This window comes from Sorex araneus, chromosome 3 (genome assembly GCF_027595985.1).
Source record: "Sorex araneus isolate mSorAra2 chromosome 3, mSorAra2.pri, whole genome shotgun sequence".
In the NCBI taxonomy this organism is placed as follows: Eukaryota; Metazoa; Chordata; class Mammalia; order Eulipotyphla; family Soricidae; genus Sorex; species Sorex araneus.
The window spans coordinates 27,777,091-27,796,794 of NC_073304.1; the positions used below are offsets into that span (position 1 = coordinate 27,777,091).

General features: G+C 44.3%; 1 protein-coding gene across 3 annotated transcripts in view; it reads right to left on the reverse strand.

Moving 5' to 3' along the window:
* PSEN1 (presenilin 1) overlaps positions 1–19,704 on the reverse strand; it is a 65,405-nt gene that overhangs the window by 10,144 nt on the left and 35,557 nt on the right. For all 3 annotated transcript variants that reach the window (XM_055131336.1, XM_055131337.1, XM_055131338.1), the window contains exons 6-10: positions 17,059–17,126; positions 16,246–16,466; positions 9,788–9,886; positions 4,136–4,222; positions 1,358–1,531 (exon numbers count right to left, since the gene is read on the reverse strand). In XM_055131336.1, coding sequence (XP_054987311.1) covers positions 1,358–1,531; positions 4,136–4,222; positions 9,788–9,886; positions 16,246–16,466; positions 17,059–17,126 — 649 coding nt within the window. The remainder of the gene's footprint in view (positions 1–1,357; positions 1,532–4,135; positions 4,223–9,787; positions 9,887–16,245; positions 16,467–17,058; positions 17,127–19,704) is intronic.

The window sequence follows — 19,704 nt, forward strand, 5'->3', positions numbered from 1 at the left end:
AACAGAGCCATCATTCTTATAAACATAAAGAATGGATAAATAAGAGTCTTAGAAAGGCTTTTGACTCCAAATATTATAAGAAACAAAACTGCAGTTCTTCAGAAAAAAATACAAAACATTTAAAAACAATTTTACTTTGGGTTTGGGGACCAGACCCAGCGGTGCTCATGGACTGTTCCTGGTTCTGAGTTCCGAAGTGACCCTTGGTGGTATTCAGGGTGTAAGTGCTGGAGTCTGCCCTTTGAAAAGGATGCACTCCAGCCACTGGAGCTACCTCTATGGCTCATAGTCGGGTTTTTCTTGAAAGAAAAAACAAAAAAAACCAGAGAGGGGGCTGGCATGCAGTGGGTATGGCTCTTGCCTGGCAAAGAGCTGGCTTGAGTTCTATCCCTGGCATCCCATATGGTCTATCAGGAGTGATCCCTGAGTGTAGAGCCAGGAGTAGCCACTGAGCACTGGTGGGTGTGATCCAATCTCCCCACCCCCTGCAAAAAAAAAAATGATGAAAAGGAGAAGGACATGGACACAAAGAGATGATAAAGAAAGAAAACGCTCAGGTTGGAAAGGCAGAGCGACACTGCAGCTCTGCTCAACAGCCTGCATCCTCCTTTCTCCTGAAACCAGGCATCCCTCAGGAAAGAGCTGAGAATCAGGAGACACGAACTTATTGCCGTGGTGACTTTGCAGACACAGAAAGTACCAGCCAGGGCAAGTTCAAGCCTGGCTGTAAGAAGAGGGTCCACAGACTAGAGATGCTCTAGCACCTGGAATACTCAGCCAAGCATCAAGGTGATGGATATACGCAGGATCTGAATCAGTAAAGTTCTACTCAAGCAGAGAGATAATGTTAAAGACATATACATGACTGACTAGTTAAAGCAGTGAAAAAAATCTAGGTGTTTGTTTCTTTAAAACTAGTTAAATATTTCCACCATGTTTGAATTCAAGGCTTTATTTTGTAAAACCAACATAACTAAAAGTAAGTCAGTCCACTTGGACAATTTGTTCAGCTTATTCAATAGTGACACCATTACACATTAGTGATGCCTCTTAAATTTAACCGAACAGATGCCTGAGTCCTAACCAAACAGCCTTATTACAGTCAACAAGTCTTACTGGAATCATAATTTTAAAAAGAAGCATTCACTTTATAAAACAAATGCCAAGATAAGGCTGTACATACAGTATTGGGTCCGTGAACATATTTAGCTATGGGAAAGCACAAAGTATTGACATTTCCCATTAAAACCTATATTATTATTACTTAGAATCAGATTATTAAAGTCCCAGTTCATTTTAATTTGTGTGAGTATAACAATGCAGCAACTAATGGGGTCCAATGTAGAGATGCACATACTTTCCTCTGGGTCCTCACTGGTCAGGATGCTGCTGGAAATTTCCTGGGCAGCAGCTCGTGTCTCAGCTGTGCTGCGATGAGGTCCAAGACGACTATCTCTCTGGGCTTCCCACTCCTCACTGAAGCCGCCATCGTCACTCTCTGTCACAGGGTCTTGTGAGTTACCTTCTGAGCCTTTAAGAGGAAACGGGAATTACAACTATGATGTTCAGAAAAATGCCTTCATTCCTTAAGACTTCTACATGAAACAGTTAGAGCATGTGTGTATTATGTCTGGTGCAGGGTATAAAGCCTAATGCCTCATACACCAAAGCACTTGCTCTACACTGAGACACCTCTCTACGTTGTTTTTTTTTTTTTTTTTGCTTTTTGGGTCACACCTGGCGATACACAGGGGTTACTCCTGGCTGTGCACTCAGGAATTACTCCTGGCGGTGCTCAGGGGACCATGTGGGATGCTGGGAATCAAACCTGGGTTGGCCACGTGCAAAGCTACCTGCTGTGCTATTGCTCCAGCCCCGACATCTCTCTACTTAGCCCACCCACAACGTGGCTGTCTTTTTGGGGGATTGGAAGGGTGTGGTGGGGTCAGGGACTATTCCTGACTCAGGGCTCAGTGCCTGGTGGTGTTTGGGGTAATCATATGCACTGCAAGGGATCAAATGGTGAGGTGCATGAAGGCAAACAAACACCTTACTTCCTGAACTATCTCACAGATGTACAACTGTCATTTTTGGGGGTGATGAGGGGTTTTGGATCATATCCAGTAGTACTTGGAGGATATTCTTAGCTCTGATCACAGGCCTGACTATTGGTGGTGCTAGGGAACCATATGCAAGGTCAGGGATTTGAACTGGGGTAGACAGCATGTACAGTAAGTGCTTCACATTCTGCACTGTATCTCCAACCTGCCCACCCATGAGTGCTTTTAACTAGAGTATTGAGGTTCTTTCCTGAGGACAGAGTCTACCTCTTGCCCACAAGATTCTGGCATTATATAAAACCCAATCAAGATAATTCCATCATTCTTCTTCCTGGTGAAGACTCCAAGGCTGTAGGTTTGGTGAGGCAATGGTCTCTGGGGAATTTTGGAGGAGGAAAAAAAAAAACAAACACACAACAGGGTGGGGCTGGTGTGCATAGCTTACTCCTGGTGGTGCTCAGGAGATATGGGGTTACCAGGGATTGCATCTGGGTTGGCCGTGTGCAAGGCAAACAGCCTAACCACTGTACTACCTCTCCAGTCCTGGGAGAAACTGTTTTAGACATAATGAAAACATAAACAGCTCCTTCTTGTTTTGGAAGCTTTGACATTGAACAAACAATGCTTGTTTGCACATATCCTAAATCCCTATCCTTAAAATCAGCACGGAGTTTTCCCACAGAGTAACAACAGAAAAGACTCAAACATGCAGCTTCACAAGCCTTTGTACAGCATATTCTGAGCAGCTGTGACCAAGCATTATTGTGTGGCCCAGAGGAACAAGGGAGTAAGGACCAAAATTATACAGAAAGGTGGTAGAGCTGGAGGATGGCAAGAAACTGGGCAGCAGATAAGATCAGTGGAGCACAAAATTAACCAACTCTGCACACACTTAAAACTCGGGACTCTGGTTATATAAGAGAACACATTTCTTTGCTTTTTAAAGCAATTGATTTGGGTTTTCTGACATTTGTAGCTGAAAACTTCCTAATTCATGGCACTAAGGAGCTTGAGGGAATAAATTACTGGACCATTACTGGAGACAGCAGTAGGCTGAGAAAGCGGGGAGGTGAAGTTCTTTTGTTTGTTTTGTTTTGTTAATGAACAGTCACTGTCAATATGACTAAAAATTATGAGCAAAACATTAGTTTTGAGCTCTTCTATAATAAACATAAACCACATGTATTGGTACCTCTTACTGTACTCCTTAATTTTTTTGGACTATACCCAGCAGTATTCAGGGACCACTACCGATTCATTTGTTCGGGACCGTTCCTCGCAGTGCTCAGGGATGAGGTGACGCTGGGGCTTGAATTCAAGCCTACTGCCTGCAGCCTAATGAGTTACCTTTATGGCTTAGAAATTCTGAATTTTGTGCTCAGAACTTACTTTTAGTTCTGCCCTCAGGGAATCACTCCTGGCAGGATTCGGGAGATCATTAAGTAGTGCAGGGGATGGAACCCAGGTCAGCGGTGTGCAAGGCAAAACGCCCGACCCACTGCATTACTGTTCTGGCCCTTGGCCTATGGCGTACGTTGGCTGTTTTGTTGTGTTTGGAGCATTTACCTCTTTAGGCTTGGGGTCATAAGCCTAAAGTGTTCCCAGTGAAGTGCTTGGGGCTTGTCAAGGGATCGTGTGGTTGTTAGGCACTGAGCCCAGGACTCCTGCACACAGCATGGGCTCCAGTCCACTGAGTTAGCTCCCCAATCCTGGAGCAGTGAAGCCCCTTCTTTTCTTTGTTTTTTCTTTTTTCCTTTGGAGTCCACCTGTCAATGCTCAGGGGTTACTCTGGGCTCTGCACTCAGGAATTACCTCTGGCGGTGCTCAGGGGACAATATGGAAGGCCGGGGATTGAACCCGGGTAGGCTACAGGCAAGGCAAACGCCCTACCCACTGTACTATTGCTCCAGCCCTAAGTTTCTTATATATGTATCTGTTTTTACTTGTACCATCATACTTTACAGAAGCTCTCAAAGAAGATCATGACAAAAGTGGTTATAATCACTGCTTCGTAATTCATTGTTAGCTTATGACAATGACCCAAGTCAAGGAACGGTCAAACTAAAGTCACCTACTTTGTGCATTGTGATTGGAGGTTTTGGATACCTTCCTTTGGGCTTCTGGGTCTCCTTCTGCCATATTCACCAACCACACCATTGTTGCTGTTGAGAGAGACAAATATCTAGGTAAGCACTGAAAGCAGAGAAGGAAAGGAAATACACAGACAGAGCAGTCCATTATTTTTCTACATAAATAACTGTTTTCAATAATATTAATATTTGAGGTTTGAGGCTCTTCGTATTCCTGGAGCGAGCAGATACCATTGGGCTATACTAGCACTTGACAGGGATGGATGGAGACATTACTGGCGCCCACTTGAGCAAATAGAAGATCAACGAGATGACAAGTGATACAACTGATACAAGTGTTAATATTTGTGGTTCTGATGTAGTTACATCTCATCACCACAGAATGTACCCAAGATCATCCCCCATAGTCCCTGAATTACTTCCAGTTGGCCTTGTCACTCTCCCTTTTGTCTGGCCTCCCTCCCCTTGCTTGGTACGCTGAGTTTTGTCATTTTAGGCCAAGGGTTTGTTATCACTTATTTGTGGGAAAAGCCACTCCTGGTGGTGCTCAGGGGATCACAGTGATGCTGGGGATGAAATCAGGATCAGCCGATGCAGGCAGGTGCCTTATCCACATCACAACTACTTTATCCATTCATCTGCTATTGGATATTTGGGTTGTTTGTGTAACGTGGCTACAGTACCCATCTCTTACCCTCTCCCCTGCAAAAGAGTAACAAAAACAAAACAGCAACCTAGGAAAGGTCCTAAGCACTGTCACCAGTCACCCCTGAGCCAGAAGTGGTCTCCTTGAGAGGGCATTTGGGAGAGAGAAAGGACTAGGACAATGATGGCCGCAAGGGATCACTCTGGAAGGGGGATGAGTGCTAGGAGTGGGTGAAGGAACAAACATGATGGAATCTCAGTATCTGTATTGCAAACCATAATACCCAAGAGGAGGGAGAGAGGGGGAGAGAGAGAGAGAGAGAGAGAGAGAGGGAGAGGGAGGGAGGGGGGAAGAGAGAGAGAGAGAAAGAGAGAGAAGGAGGGAGAGGGAGGGGGGAGAAGAAGGGAGGGAGGGAGAAAAAGTGCCTGCCATAGAGGCAAGCTGGGGGGGGAAGGGGTGGCAGGAGGGATATTGGGAATATTAGTGGTGGGAAATGTGCACTGGTGGAGGGATGGGTGTCGGAACATTTATGACTGAAACCTGATCATGAAAGCTTTGTAAAGGTATATCTCATAGTGATTAAAAAAAAAGTGGTCTCTCTGAGCACAGCTAGATGTGGTCTCCCCCTCCCTCCCCTACCCCCCATAATTATGAAAGGTTCTCTTAGATCTAAATAGATGAAACATTTTGAAGCTGAACACTGACTAGAGCTTTCAAACTACAGTTGCTGTTGAAAAACTGTTCACCATTTACGATCCCTAAAACTTAACCATAAGGAGCTGGCGAGATAGTACAGGGGCTACAGTGCTTGCCTGGCATGCCGCCAAACCCAGTTCTGGTACTGCATCTGGTCTCCTGTGTACAGAGCCTGTGCACCACTAGGGGTGTGGCCCCAAAACAAAAACAAAGCAATAAAAGCACAAAAATCAATTAGGTCAGCAAGTTTCACCAAGTGAATAGCTGGGTTTAATAATCTTATGTTAAACAGTGTTAATTTGGGGCTGGAGTGGTAATACAGTGGGTAGGGAGTTTGCCTTGCATGCGAACAACTGGATTTGATCCCCAGCACCCCACATGGTCCTGAGCCTCACCAGGAGTGATCCCTGAGCACAGAGCCAGAAGTAAACCCTAAGCACTGTCAAACAAAAGCTTTCCCTTCACTGATGGAATTACTTATTAGAAGCAGAGGACAAACTGACCCACACACATAAATATATATGCATGAGATCAATATAATTCTAAAGATGAATACATTTCTGGAATTCTCAATAATGCTAAACTGTGTTGGACACACAGAATAAAAAAGACTAAAAGTAACAAACATACAGAATATAGTCACCTGGCCTTGCTTATGTTCCTTCCACAAAAATACAGGTATATCAATATATCTAAGACATAGATACACAAAAACATGTCACATTTTTTTGTTAAGATAAAATGTCTTAACATTTTGTTAAGACCAGTTCAAATGGTGCATGTTTCACACACTGCAGGCAGGATGAGAAGTGGAACTGCCCCTTCCCTTTAGGAAGGGAGTTTGGAAACATCAAACACAACTACACAAGCATTAGCCCTTCAACTGAGCAGTACCACTTGTGGGAATTTATCCTGAAGACCAACAACAACATTAATAAAAATACATGTGAATATGTGCTATATGCAGTTACTATGAAACCAAAAGTCCCCAGCAGCCTCCAATCTGGTCAGAGAAAAGCAATTATCTTGTTGTTTTTGGGGGAGAACCACACCAAAGGTACTCAGGGCTTACTCCTGGCTCTGCACTCAGAGATCACTCCTGGGGGAACATCTGGGATGCCGTGGATTGAACCCGGGTTGACCACGTTTAAGGCACTGCTGTACTATCACTCCAGCCTCCACAGTAAGCAATTTTTTTTTTTTTTTGCTTTTTGGGTCACACCCAGCGATGCACAGGGGTTACTCCTGGCTTTGCACTCAGGAATTACTCCTGGCAGTGCTCAGGGGACCACATGGGATGCTGGGATTTGAACCCAGGTTGGCCGCGTGCAAGGCAAACGCCCTACCCGCTATGCTATCACTCCAGCCCCCACAGTAAGCAATATTAAACAAGATACTTGGCGTCAGGAGGTTTGCTCCATGGCTTGGAAGCCGGCCTCACATGCTGGGGGAAAAGGCAGCTCAGATAGAGAAGGGAACACCAAGTAAAGTGTGGTTGGAGGACCCACTCGGGAAGGGAGAAGCGTGCTGAAAGTAGACTATAGATTGAACACGATGGCCATTCAATACATCTATTGCAAACCACAACACCCAAAAGGAGAGAGAGAGAACAAAAGGGAATGCCTTGCAACAGAGGTGGGGTGGGGTGGGGGATGGGATGGAGGGATGGGAGGGATACTGAGATCATTGGTGGTGGAGAATGGGCACTGGTGGAGGGAATGGGTCCTTGAGCATTGTATGACTGAAACACAAACACGAAAATATGTAAATCTGTAACTGTACCCTCATGGTGATTCACTAATAAAAAAAATTTAAAAAAAAAACCCATGATTCATGTGGAAAACAAAAAAGATACTTGGCATCTATGCCTCTCGCTTTTTATTACTCATTTTATAGTTACATCCATGTTGGATATAACTAATCTTTTGGACTTTTTGGATAACTTAGGAAAGAAATATACAACCAAGAGGCCAAGACTTCACCAACAGCCCCACCACTGGCTTCACCAGGTTGTGTAACTCTGAAGTCACACCAGGTTCATAAGATGACAAGCCCACTAAGTGGTCTAAGTCAACATGAGCCAGAAAGACAAGGCAAATTCAACCTAAATGCAAAAAAAATTGAAGGACAAAACCACATGCAGTGCTTATGCAGTGCTTATGCATTCCTACAGCTTCCTTGAAAAACAAAACCAGCAGGTACATTTTTTAATTGCATTTTATGCAAGAACAGAAAAATAAGGCTTCTCTAGCTAGAAGGACAATCCCCGTCCGCCATCTGCCACAGAAACAATACTGAGGTCACAAGAGTGAGGGTCACTCACAGGTGTGCCCAAACCTTACCTCTATTTTCACTGTCCTCACTACCTTTTCTTCTTCTCTTCTTTCCCCATTCTCATCTAATTTCTTTGCCTTAACTCAGAGCAATTTCTACCTGCTTTGTTGATCTGTTCCACTAATTATTTCTTCTTTCCTCTCTAATTCATAGGTTTTCTTCACCCTTAGAGGCAAGATTAAATCTTTCTTCTGGAAATGTCACCTCTTCTCATTTGCTTTTGCCCATGACCACTTCTTTGTAAGATAAACTTTGAGGTAGTAGCTAATGCTTATAACACTCCCTTCTCCACCACTCACCCTGCCTACTGCCCACACCCCCAACTACGCCGCAGCTCCAACAACAGCAAAACACAGACTTTCTGTCCTTTGGGATTATTGTTCAGGCTTATTATTCTTCTGACATGGCTCTCTTAAATGCCAATAAAGATGTCTAAGGTAGGATCAGGAGTAATGGTATGGGTCTTACAACATCTGCTTCGCAACATAGTCATGAGCACAAATCCCTGGTGCCCAGGTGCACTGAGAGCAATCTGGCAGCTCTGCTGTCTGCAACCCCAGGCAATGCAAGAGATTTCCAGCCACACCACAGCCAGGTGTGTCTATGCAGGAGTGATCCCTGAGTGTAGAGCCAGGGGTAGAAACGGTTCTACAGCAGAACCTCAGTGAGCATAACAGCAGACTTCCCATCAGAAACAGTGGGGGTCAGAAGGCAGTGGGTCAATAAGACTTATTCTCAGGACTGAAAGAACCACCAACCAAGTATATATGCTCAATAAAACTATCAAAAAGGACAATTAAATTACATAATGGTTATAGTAGCACGATTTGGTATATATATCAAAAATCACTACAGTGGATACTGCAAGAGGGAACTCTCTATGAACTATAGTTCTTTCTTGAGCAGGAGTTGCCTGCAATATATAAATATATGGAATAAGGGCTCATTAACTCTTGCCTGATTTTATTTTTTTTTTATTAATTTATCTTTTTTTGCTTTTTGGGTCACACCCGGCGATGACAGGGGTTACTCCTCGCTCATGCACTCAGGAATAACTCCTGGCGGTGCTCGGAGGATCATATGGGATGCTGGGAGCTGAACCCGGGTCAGTCACGTGCAAGGCAAACGCCCTACCCGTTGTGCTGTTGCTCCAGTCTCCGATTTTATTTATTTAACTTTACTTATGTATTTATCTTAGGCACCATGATTTATAAAGCTTTCCATGATGGAGTTTTCAGGCATTCAACGTTCCATCTCCAAACCCATCACCAGTGTCAAGGTCCCTCCATCAATGATCCAAGGTTCCCTCCCCCTCTCCTACCTACCTCCTAAGCAAACTGCTTTTTCTTTCTTTTTTTGGGGGGGAGGGGAAGTGGCACACCCGGTGATGCTCAGGGGGTTACTCCTGGCGCTGTACCTAGGAATTACTCTTGGCGGTGCTCAGTGGACCATATGGAATGCTGGGAATCAAACCCGGGTTGGCCAAGTGCAAGGCAAATGCCCTACCTGCTGTGCTATAGCTCCAGCCCTGCCTTAAAAAAAAAAACAAACTTTACTTATTATAGTTTGGGTCATATGTTATAACAATAAGTGTTGACTCTTATGGTTTTGATGTACATAGTTACCTCACTTCTAAACCACCCAAATCTCTAAGACTCTGGATCAATGTCCTTACGTTGTAAGACCCAATGTATATTGTGTAAGTTATACAATCCAACAAATGAGATTTTAAATGAGAATATTGGCTTCCCATCTTTAAAAATTCCTTCAATTTCTACTCATACTGAAAACTTTCTTAATTAAGTTTTCGGGTATAAGATAATAGTTTTGCACTTAAACAGAGATCTATAGAAAATCCATTAATGCTTTCAGATAAAATACCATGATAGAGGCATAATTACACAAATTTGAGTTCCTATCATTCTAAAATTACTTATCTCTTATCATTTTGATATACTTACAGGAGTAAATGAGGGCTGGAAACAGAGTTTCATTCCTCTCCTGAGCTGTTTCAACCAGCATTCGAAGTGGGCCTTTTGGACACAAAACAGCCACTAAATCTAGAAAGAGAAAAGAAAAACTTTTATTCACCAAAAATATATTGTCTAAACTTGTAAGAGAGTGTGTTAGAGAGCAAGTACCCAAGGAAAAAGATTTATTTTCTTTCCAACACAAAAAGATGATGAATTAATGTAAAATAAATGGCAGATAACTGGTGGGGGAGAAAATAATCTTAAGCAAATAAACAAAACCAGCTGGGAAATGACTCAAAGTGAGGCCCTCTAGCTCTGCATGTAGATCTCTAGCTCTGCAAGGAACAACAAGCAGACCAGGAATGGCCCCAGCACCATGCTGGGAATAACTCCTGAACACAGCCAGGTGTGGTTCAAAAATGGGGGTGGGGGGACCAGAGCAATAGTATAACAGATAGAGCGTCTGCCTTGCATGCAGCTGACCAGGGTTCAATCCCCAGCATCCCAGATGATCCCCTGAGCAACACCAGAAGTAATTCCTTAGTGCAGAGCCAGCAGTAATCCCTGAGCATCGGGATGTGACCCAGAAACAAAAACAAAAAAAAAGGTGGAGAGATAAGTGGGGAGATGTCTGGAAAGAGCTCAACAGGCCAAGCACAGACAAAAGCATGCTTTAAAGGAGAGGGACAAGGCTGGAGAGATAGTACAGCAGGTAGGGTGCTTCTCTTGTCTGCAGCCAACCCAAGTTTAATCCCCAGCACCCCAAGTGGTCCCCTAAGGCCTTCCAGGAGAGATCCCTAAGCACAGGTAGGAGTAAGCCCTGAGCATTGAGGGTGTGACAGTAAACAGGAATGTATTCACTTTCTGTCTGCAATGTATTTACTGGTGCTTGACTGGACAGTCAATTTTGCTTGCAATTTTTGGTTTGGTTTGGTATTTATTTTTTTGGTTTGGGTGTCACACCAAGTGGTGCTCAGGGCTGACTCCTGGCTCTGCTCTCAGGGATCACTCCTATTATATTATCCTACCTGCTGTACTATTGATTGCTCCAAGGTTGTTTGTTTTTATTAAGATGTTAGGAATTGAACCCAGGGTTTACACAATGCCTCTACCACTGAATTACATCTTTGGATCCACAAACTGCCATCTTTCTACCCCAGTGGGTGGAGGGGGTCTGATGCGACACCTGTAGGTACTTACAGGCTATTTCTGGCTCAGAATTTAACAGCTGCTCCTAGAGATCCTGAGAGGGCCATGCAGTGCTAGGAATCAAACATGGGCTTTGGGCATGGAAAGTAGGCACTCTAGCCCTTTAAGCCTTCTCCCCTTCCCAGAACTGACATTCTCAATCACACCTATGCAATAGTAAATGGGTATTTTACAAGCCCATCTCTGACCATTAAACAGTAAGTAACTTGGATCTGGAGCAACAGTACGGCGAGTAGGGCATATGCCTCGCACATGGCTCACCTGAGTTCAATCCCTGACATCCTGGAATAATTCCTAGGTGCAGAGCCAGAAGCCCTGAGGACTGCTGGGTGTGGCCCCTGAAAGTACTATATAAGGCAAGGCTGGACACAGAGTATTTGTTTTCTATAGTTCTACCACTGAGAGCTCAAACATGCCAACAGAACCAATTCAGTTCTATTTCCATGAGCTCTTATCAAACAAGTGGGAATGATGCTGGGCTGTGGAGTGTGTTTTGCGTAAGGGAGCCCCACGCCCTTGATCACTAGCACTGCATGGTACCCTGAGCCCTGCTAGGGTTGCCCCTGTGGCTCCTAACACCAATCAGAAGTGCTCCCTCAGCCCCCTCCACAAAAGAGGATGCTTTTGACAACGTACATGGTTCACCTGACATATTACTGACTTATATTTAGGAGTTTTGGGTCATCACTGGCAGTGCTCAGGAGCAACTCCTGGCAGTGTTTAGGGGAATGTATGTGGTTCCTAGCATCAAACCAGGTTTGGCCCCCTGCAAGGGAAGAGGCTTAACCCATATACTCTCTCCCTAGCCCTCCGCCAACATTTTTTTTTCTTTTTGGGTCACACCCAGTGATGCTCAGGAATTACTCCTAGCTCTGCACTCAGGAATTATTCTTGGCAGTGCTTGGGTGACCATATGGGATGCAGGGAATCGAACCCAGGTTGGCTGCGTGCAAGGCAAATAAATCCCCTACCTGCCAACACTTTTAAGTACTGGACACCCAGCTGAAAAGTTCCTTTAGCCTTACCATCCCGATAAAAAAACCAAATGCCCTGAACAAACACCATGGCCTCTTAGCACCTGTACTACAAACCATACTGCACAATAGGAAAAGGAGAGAGAGCGGATAAAAGAACACAGTGGCACCTTTCATTCTGGAGCAAGGTACATCTACTTTTGCCTTATGGGATCGTGCTTCTACCTCTTCCTCTTTCTTCTCCTCTCTTCTAAATATAGGGCCAGGCTGGCTCTTCAAGCCTGGGCTCTCCCTTAAACACACATCTCGTCTGCTTGTTTATGTTTCTTTGCTTGCTTATTTCCACTCAGGAGAAGTCTGTGTTCTCTCCTGAACACATATTTCCCCTCTTTCTCTCCGTTCACATCTTTCTAAACAAGTTTTATTCAATAAAAACTACCACCCCCTTGCTTCACTAAAAAAAAAACAACAAAAAAAAAACTAACCATATATACATACATACATACATAAATTCATACACACACAGATATATAAGACCAGAAAGATAGTATAGTGGGTAAGGCACTTGTTTTGCAAATGGCCAAGTCAGGTTTGATCCCAGAAACCATCTACAGTTCTCCGAGCATTACCAGGAGTGATCCCTGAGAACAAACCAGGAATAAGTAAGCCCTAAACACCATTGGGTATACCTCCCCACAAAATTCCCCCGGCCAAAAATACCCCTTATTTTTCAAATGTGAATATTTTAATAGCACTGTAGCATTGTCACCCATCCGTCGATTTGTTCAAGCGGGCACCAGTATGTTTCCATTGTGAGACTTATTGTTACTATTTTTGGCATATCGAATATACCACAGGGTAGCTTGCCAGGCTCTGCCATGTGGGCGGGATACTCTTGGTAGCTTGCCGGCTCTCCGAGAGGGATGGAGGCATCGAACCCGGGCAAACACCCTGCCCGCTGTGCTATCGCTCCAGTCCCATGGCTCAAGTAGTAGAGCAAATGATTTGGATGCATGAAGCACTAGGTATTATTACTGACACAAATGTCCCTACCCCAAGTATTGCCAGGTCTGGCCATTACAAAATATATACAGAAATTTCAGGGGGTATGATGCCGCCAGCAGGTCAACCTGTACCTGTGGGTCGAGTGCATAAGCAGCCTGATGGTGCCTTCAGGCTTCCTGATACCCCAAAACTGCCGCTGTGCCTTTGGCTTGATCCCAACAACTTGGGACCAAGTTTACCAAGAAATTAAACGGCAAAAATTAGGTATGTGGGAGCCATGTACACAAACCACCTCCAGCTCAGCTATATAAGGTCATTTATTGACCTTGCCTCAGAGATCCATAGATAAATCTCGAAAGAGATCAAAAGCTGCAGTTAATCTCAGACCCATGTGTGGCTGAACAGACCAGGGTAAATCGGATGGGGATGGTTTGCCTGGTGGTCTGCCCAAGCAGAGTTCCCGGCAGCAGCTTGCTTCCACAATCCAAACTCACTGCCATACCCCTTGCCTGACTCCACCGTCTCAGGTCAGACCTCAGCAAGATATAATCTGTTGAAAATTCTGGTATGTGGGTTTCGTGACTGAAATCTCCAAGCTTTCTCAGGGTCAGGATGAGCTACCTCCCCCCACCCCTCCACTTCCAGAACCCTCAGCAGTCACATCCACACCCCAAAGCTGACACCCAATTGAAAAGTTCCTTTAGCCTTACCGTCCCGATAAAAATACCAAATGCCCTGAACAAACACCATGGCCTCTTAGCACCTGTACTGCAAACCATAATGCACAACAGGAAAAGGAGAGAGAGAGAGCAAGAAGGAAAGTGCCTCCCATAGAGGGAGGCTAGGGGTGGGAGGTGGGGGACTGGGGATGGTGGTGGGAAATGTACACTGGTTGGGAGATGGGTGCTGGATCACTGTATGACTGAAACCCAATTATGAACAACTTTGTAATGGTCTATCTCACAGATATCCAATTAAAAAAAAAAGTAACGTGGAGTTCATGCCCAATTCAATCAGCTTAATCAATGGCTGAATAAGTAACAGTACTTCTACACTAGAAAAATATATATGGAAATTTCAAGCTGGAGAAACTTGAAACTGGGGTGGTTAACTGCTTGTCTTATCCACAGCAGACACTGGTGGAATTCCTAGCATCACATGGCAGCCTGAGAGCAATTCAGAGCTATAGGAATTAAGGGGGCTGGAGCGATAGCACAGTGGCAGGGTGTTCGCCTTTCACGCGGCTGCCCCGTGTTTGATTCCTCCTCCCCTCTCGGAGAGCCCAGCAAGCTACCGAAAGTATCAAGCCCACAAGGCAGAGCCTAGCAAGCTACCCGTGGCGTATTCAATATGCCAAAAAAAAAAAAAAAACCAGTAACAATAAGTCTCACAATGAGAGATATTACTGGTGCCCGCTCAAACAAATCGATGAGCAACGGGGTAACAGTGCAATGACAGTGACATGAATTAAGGCACATGCTTTGCATGTGACCAACTCTGCTTCAATCTGCAGCTGCTTATGGCCCCCAGAGCATCACTGGGTGCAGCCCTGAAGGCCCCAAGCACTGCCTGAATAGCACAGGTAGTCCTTGGCACCGCAGGACCCAAGCAACACTGCATGCTTAGGCCTCAGCACTAAAGTGCCAAACCAGTTGGTGTAGAATAGCCAAGGGCGAGAGCAGGCCTCCTAAGTACCACTTGGGAGGCCTCAAATGAAGTCATTTATTTTAAAATTGATTTAGGGAGCTGGAGTGAAAATACAGCAGGCAAGGTGCTTGCCATGCACATGGCTGACCTGGGCTTGATCCCCAGCACCCCATATGGACTCTCCTGAGCCCTGCTAGGAATGATCCGTGGGCACAGAGCCAGGAGAAAGCCCTGAGTACTGCTGGGTGTGGTCCATAAACTAACAAAAAAGAGCACTCTCTAATGATAACCTAGTAACTTTTCAAAATGTCACTTTTTAGCCTTCATGCAGTAAGAGAGCTACACAACCTTATAGCTGGTCTTGTGTTTTCCTGGCTAGGATGCTGGCTAACTTTTCAGTAGCTGTATTTTTCTGGGTGTTAACAAATCTGAATTTCACACTGCCCAGTGAAACTGATTTATTTATAATTTATTTTGAGGCCACCTCCAGCAGTGCTCAGGTGTGCAAAGGACTAAACCTGGGCTCCAGTATGCAAAGCATGTGGTCCAGCTCTTTAGGCTTCTAGCTCTCCAGCCAGACAAGCTTATTTTCAGTATAATAAAACTAAGATGACTTACAAAACTTAGTAACCTAATTTTGACTAAGAAAATCAAGCATTTTATGTGCTGGGCACTCTACTAGTGCTTTTATCATGTCCTTTTTTTTTTGTTTGTTTGTTTGTCTTGTTTGTGTTGGGGGTCCCACCCAGGAGTGCTTAGGGTTTACTCTGGGCTCTGAGATCAAGGGACCACTTTTGACAGGACTGGGGAACCACAACAGGTGTGTCCAGGTGGGGTGCTGGAGATCCAACCCAGTTCAGGTGCATGCAAGGCAAGCAACTATACTATCTCATATGCACTATGCTATTACTCCAGCCCTCATATATTCTTTTCTTTCTTTTTTTTTAGGGAGGTGGGGAGGGTTTGGACCACACCTGGCAATTCTCAGGGCTTACTCCTGGCTCTTTACTCAGAATCACTCCTGGCAGTGCTTGGGAATCATATGGGATGCTGGGAATCAAATCTGGGTAAACTAAGCAGAAGGCGATGCCCTACCCTTTGTACTATTACTTGAGCCCTTATTCTTAACTCTTACAGCTCTAAGAAGCACTGTTCCTATTTTCCAAATGAGGAAATTGAAGCCTGAATATGAAAGAAAACATTCCTAAGACCACAATCAGCCGCAGAGAGAGGATTTGAATGTCTTCTGACCAGATGTCTATGAACTTGTCAATTCATTACTGATTTAAACTAGGAGCAGTTTACTTAGAGACCTTTAACATCAAAAGATTGGAAATTGTGGGCCCAGAGTGATAGTACAGCAGGTAGGGCGATTGCTTCCATGGGGCTGACCTGGGTTTGATCCCTACCATCCTACATGGTCCCCAGAGGCCACCAGGAGTGATCTCTGAGCACAGAGTCAGGTATGTCCTAAGCACTGCCTGTTATGTCCTCCCACCCCTGCCAAAACCAAAAAACTAAAAGCCCTAACTACAAAAAGATACTATAGAATAAGAAGGAAAACACACCAGTGAACTATTTCTGTGATGAACAAAATGTCTTGGGCTTTACCATATACTGAAATCACAGCCAAGATGAGCCATGCGGTCCACTCTGGGAGGTACTTGATGAACACCAGGGCCATGAGGGCACTGATCATGATGAGATATGCCTGCTGCAGTCGCAGTGGCCCTTTCCAGTGAATGGCAATCATTCCCACCACACCGAAATTGAAGATCAGGAGAGCAACAGTAATGTAGTCCATGGCAACATTGTAAGTTTTAAATACTTCCCTGGAAAAAATTAAGAGAGGTACATAAATAGGTGTATGTACAATGATTTCCATCAAAACACACTATTCCATTTGGCAGTCCCAGATTCAATCCTTAGCCTTAGTTCAATCCTAGCATGGTAACCAATACCACCAGAAGTGGCTCCCAGGTATTAGGTGTGGCTCCCCGCTGCCTCAGAAACAAGATAAATTTGCTAAGTCCTTTACTAAGGAGCAACTTCTGTCTTATGTGTTTTATCTGGTTTTGTTCTAAGGAGCCTCCCTAACAGTGCTGGGGGACTACAGGGACATACCCAGCAGTGCCTGGGAGGCCAGTAATCAAACCTAGGCCTTGTGAAGCTGAGCATGCATTTCTGCCCCTCTAAGCTATCTCATTCCTCCTGTCTTACATTATTACAACTCTTTATTTACAAGCAGGGACCAATAAGAGAATATTCCCATCAATAATAATAACAACCTGTTACATAAACTATGACCTATATGTGAAATTAACTGTAATTCAAAGAGTATTGAATCAACAAAGTTCATGGTTGGAAGTGAGTTGCAGAATCCAATTAATTTCAGAAAAGCAGACCAAATATTTCACCACTTACCCCAAGTAAATAAATGAGAAAAAGAACAGCAACAACAAAGATGAAATAATTAGCCAGCCATGAATGACCTAGAAAAGAATCATAATTTAATTAATAGAGTCCATACATTCCCTAAAAAAAATAATTTTCTTGGGGGCTGGAGCGATAGCACAGTGGGTAGAACTTTTTTGCCTTGCATGCGGCCAACCCCGGGTTCGATTCCCAGCATCCCATATGGTCCCCTGAGCACCACCAAGAGTAATTCCTGAGTGCAAAGCCAGGAATAACTCCTGTGAATCGCCGGGTGTGACCCAAAAAGGGGAAAAAAAAATTTTTTTTCTTCAAAAATTATTATTTGTATATATGGTTTTCAAATAGTAAGAAAAAAATGACAGTCATCATCAATGTATACTTATATGAAACATTTAAAAATTATATGCAATAATAGATATTGAGACCATGGAGTCATTTCAAACTATATACAAAAACCAAATATTTCAATAAAATATTTTAACATTTAGGGGCTAGACAGATCAGACTGAGGCACATGTACTGCATGAAGCTGACACTCGTTTGATCTATTACAAGGTCCCCTGAGAATCACTGGGTGTAGCCGGTAAGGCCCCCAACACCTCCAACCTGTCCTGGGTAACCTGTGACGCACTGCATCTTTGGCCCCCAGACTGAACCACTAGCCCAGCTACTGAGAACTGCAGGAGACCAGATAATAAACAGGGTTATCATTTAAATAATATAGACAATTCTCTCTGCCCAACGACAACCAGAGTGGACAGTAACATTTTCTTTACAGACGTATTATTTCTTTACTTTTTGGTTTTGGGGCCACATTGGCAGTGCTCAGAGCTTACTCCTGGCTCTGAGTTTAGAGATCACTCCTAGTGGTGCTCAGGGGATCAAATTGAGTGCTGGTGATCAAATCTGGATTAGCTGCATGCAAGGAGAGTGTCCTGATTGCTGTACTATCTCTCCAGCTTCTTTACACAGATATTTTGTCTGCATGAGTAGGCATGTGCAAAGACCTTTAAACAAAAGGTATTCTGTTTTTTCTGTTTGTTAGTTTTCCTCTTCTTGGGAGACACTCAGCAATGCTCAGGGCTTACTCCTGGCTCTGCACTCAGGAATTACTCCTGGCAGTGCTCAGGGAACCATATGAGGTACCATGGATTGAGGTCCCAGGTAAACGTCCTACACATTGTACTATTGTTCCAAAATAAAATAAAAAGCTCTAGCCTAGATCAGACTTCTGTACTAAGATTCTGAAAGAGCTCTGCTTCGAACACCAAGTGTCTCCTCTAAATTCTGACATAGGCAGGTCAGAAACATAGAACCTTGGGGCTGGAGAGATAGTACAGTGGGTAGGGTACTTGCATTGCATGTGGTCAATACAGGTTTGATCCCTGGCACCTCTATGGTCCCTTGAGCCCTCCAAGAGTGATCTCTGAAAGCAGAGCTAGGAGTGAGCCCTGAGCACATGCCGGGCATGGCTCAAAAATCAAAGGGAAAAAAAAAAATTACGAGACCTCAATAATTTCCATTTCTACCTTTTAGAGATCTGATTGGTCTTTTAGTTTTGGCACTGCTGAACAAATAGACAGCAAGTCCTGAAGGTTTATTCCAAACAGGTCCTAGCAAGTTTTGGAATTTCTGACTCAAAAGCTCCTTTTATTTTATACTAGGAGTGAAAGTAAACAACTTACTTCTGTAGAACTGGCTGTGCTTGTTAAGAACTGAACATTAAAAGTCTTTTTGCTAAGGAACAATTAAGCATGGCTATCTGGCTGAAGATAACCATTATAGACTATCCCAAGTAGTTTCTTAGGAAAGATGCAAGAAACTAACCTGAAACCTATCAAGGTAGGTTGGAGTAAAGGGAGGTGAAGCACAATCCACCCTCTCTCCTCCCCAAATACAACAATGAAGCCCTGAGAGGGTGCACGCAGGGGCTGGTGAGGAATTTGAAAGTAAAAGGATTGGTGCGCTGGGGAACTACAAGCACCAGAGACCAGCAATGAGTTTACCACAGTCTCCTCTCTTGGGAACTACCTGCTCCATACCAGCAGCTCGGGGGAGGAGCATTTATCAAGAGAGTGACAGCTCCAGGAGCAAGACAAAAATGCAGGACCCTGAGCTAGTATAAGGGTTCAGGAACTTGCCTAGTCATGCCTAGGTTTGGTGCTGGGACACTGGAGCAGCTCCAGAGCACAGAGCCAGAAGGAGCCGTAAGCACTACAGGGTGTGGCTCCAAAACTCAACACCCCCATCAAAAAACTTTTTTTTTTTCACATTTCACATTTTTTCACTCTCTCATGTCTAGTCACCAAACAATTCTGTGGTGACGATAACGGTAAGGACAGAAGCCTAAACTTCAATGACTTCCTCTTTAGTTCTTGGAGAATGAGGCAAATGGCTCTAGCTTTATTTTTCTGAGTTCCCATTCCTTGTTTCTGATGCTGGGATAATAAAGGTCAGTCTTGGGGCTGGAGAGAGAGCACAGCGGGTAGGGTGTCTGCCTTGCACAAGGCTGACCCGGGTTCGATTCCCAGCATCCCATATGGTCCCCCGAGCACCACCAGGAGTAATTCCTGAGTGCATAAGCCAGGAGTAATCCCTATGCATCGCCGGGTGTGACACAAAAAGAAAAATAAT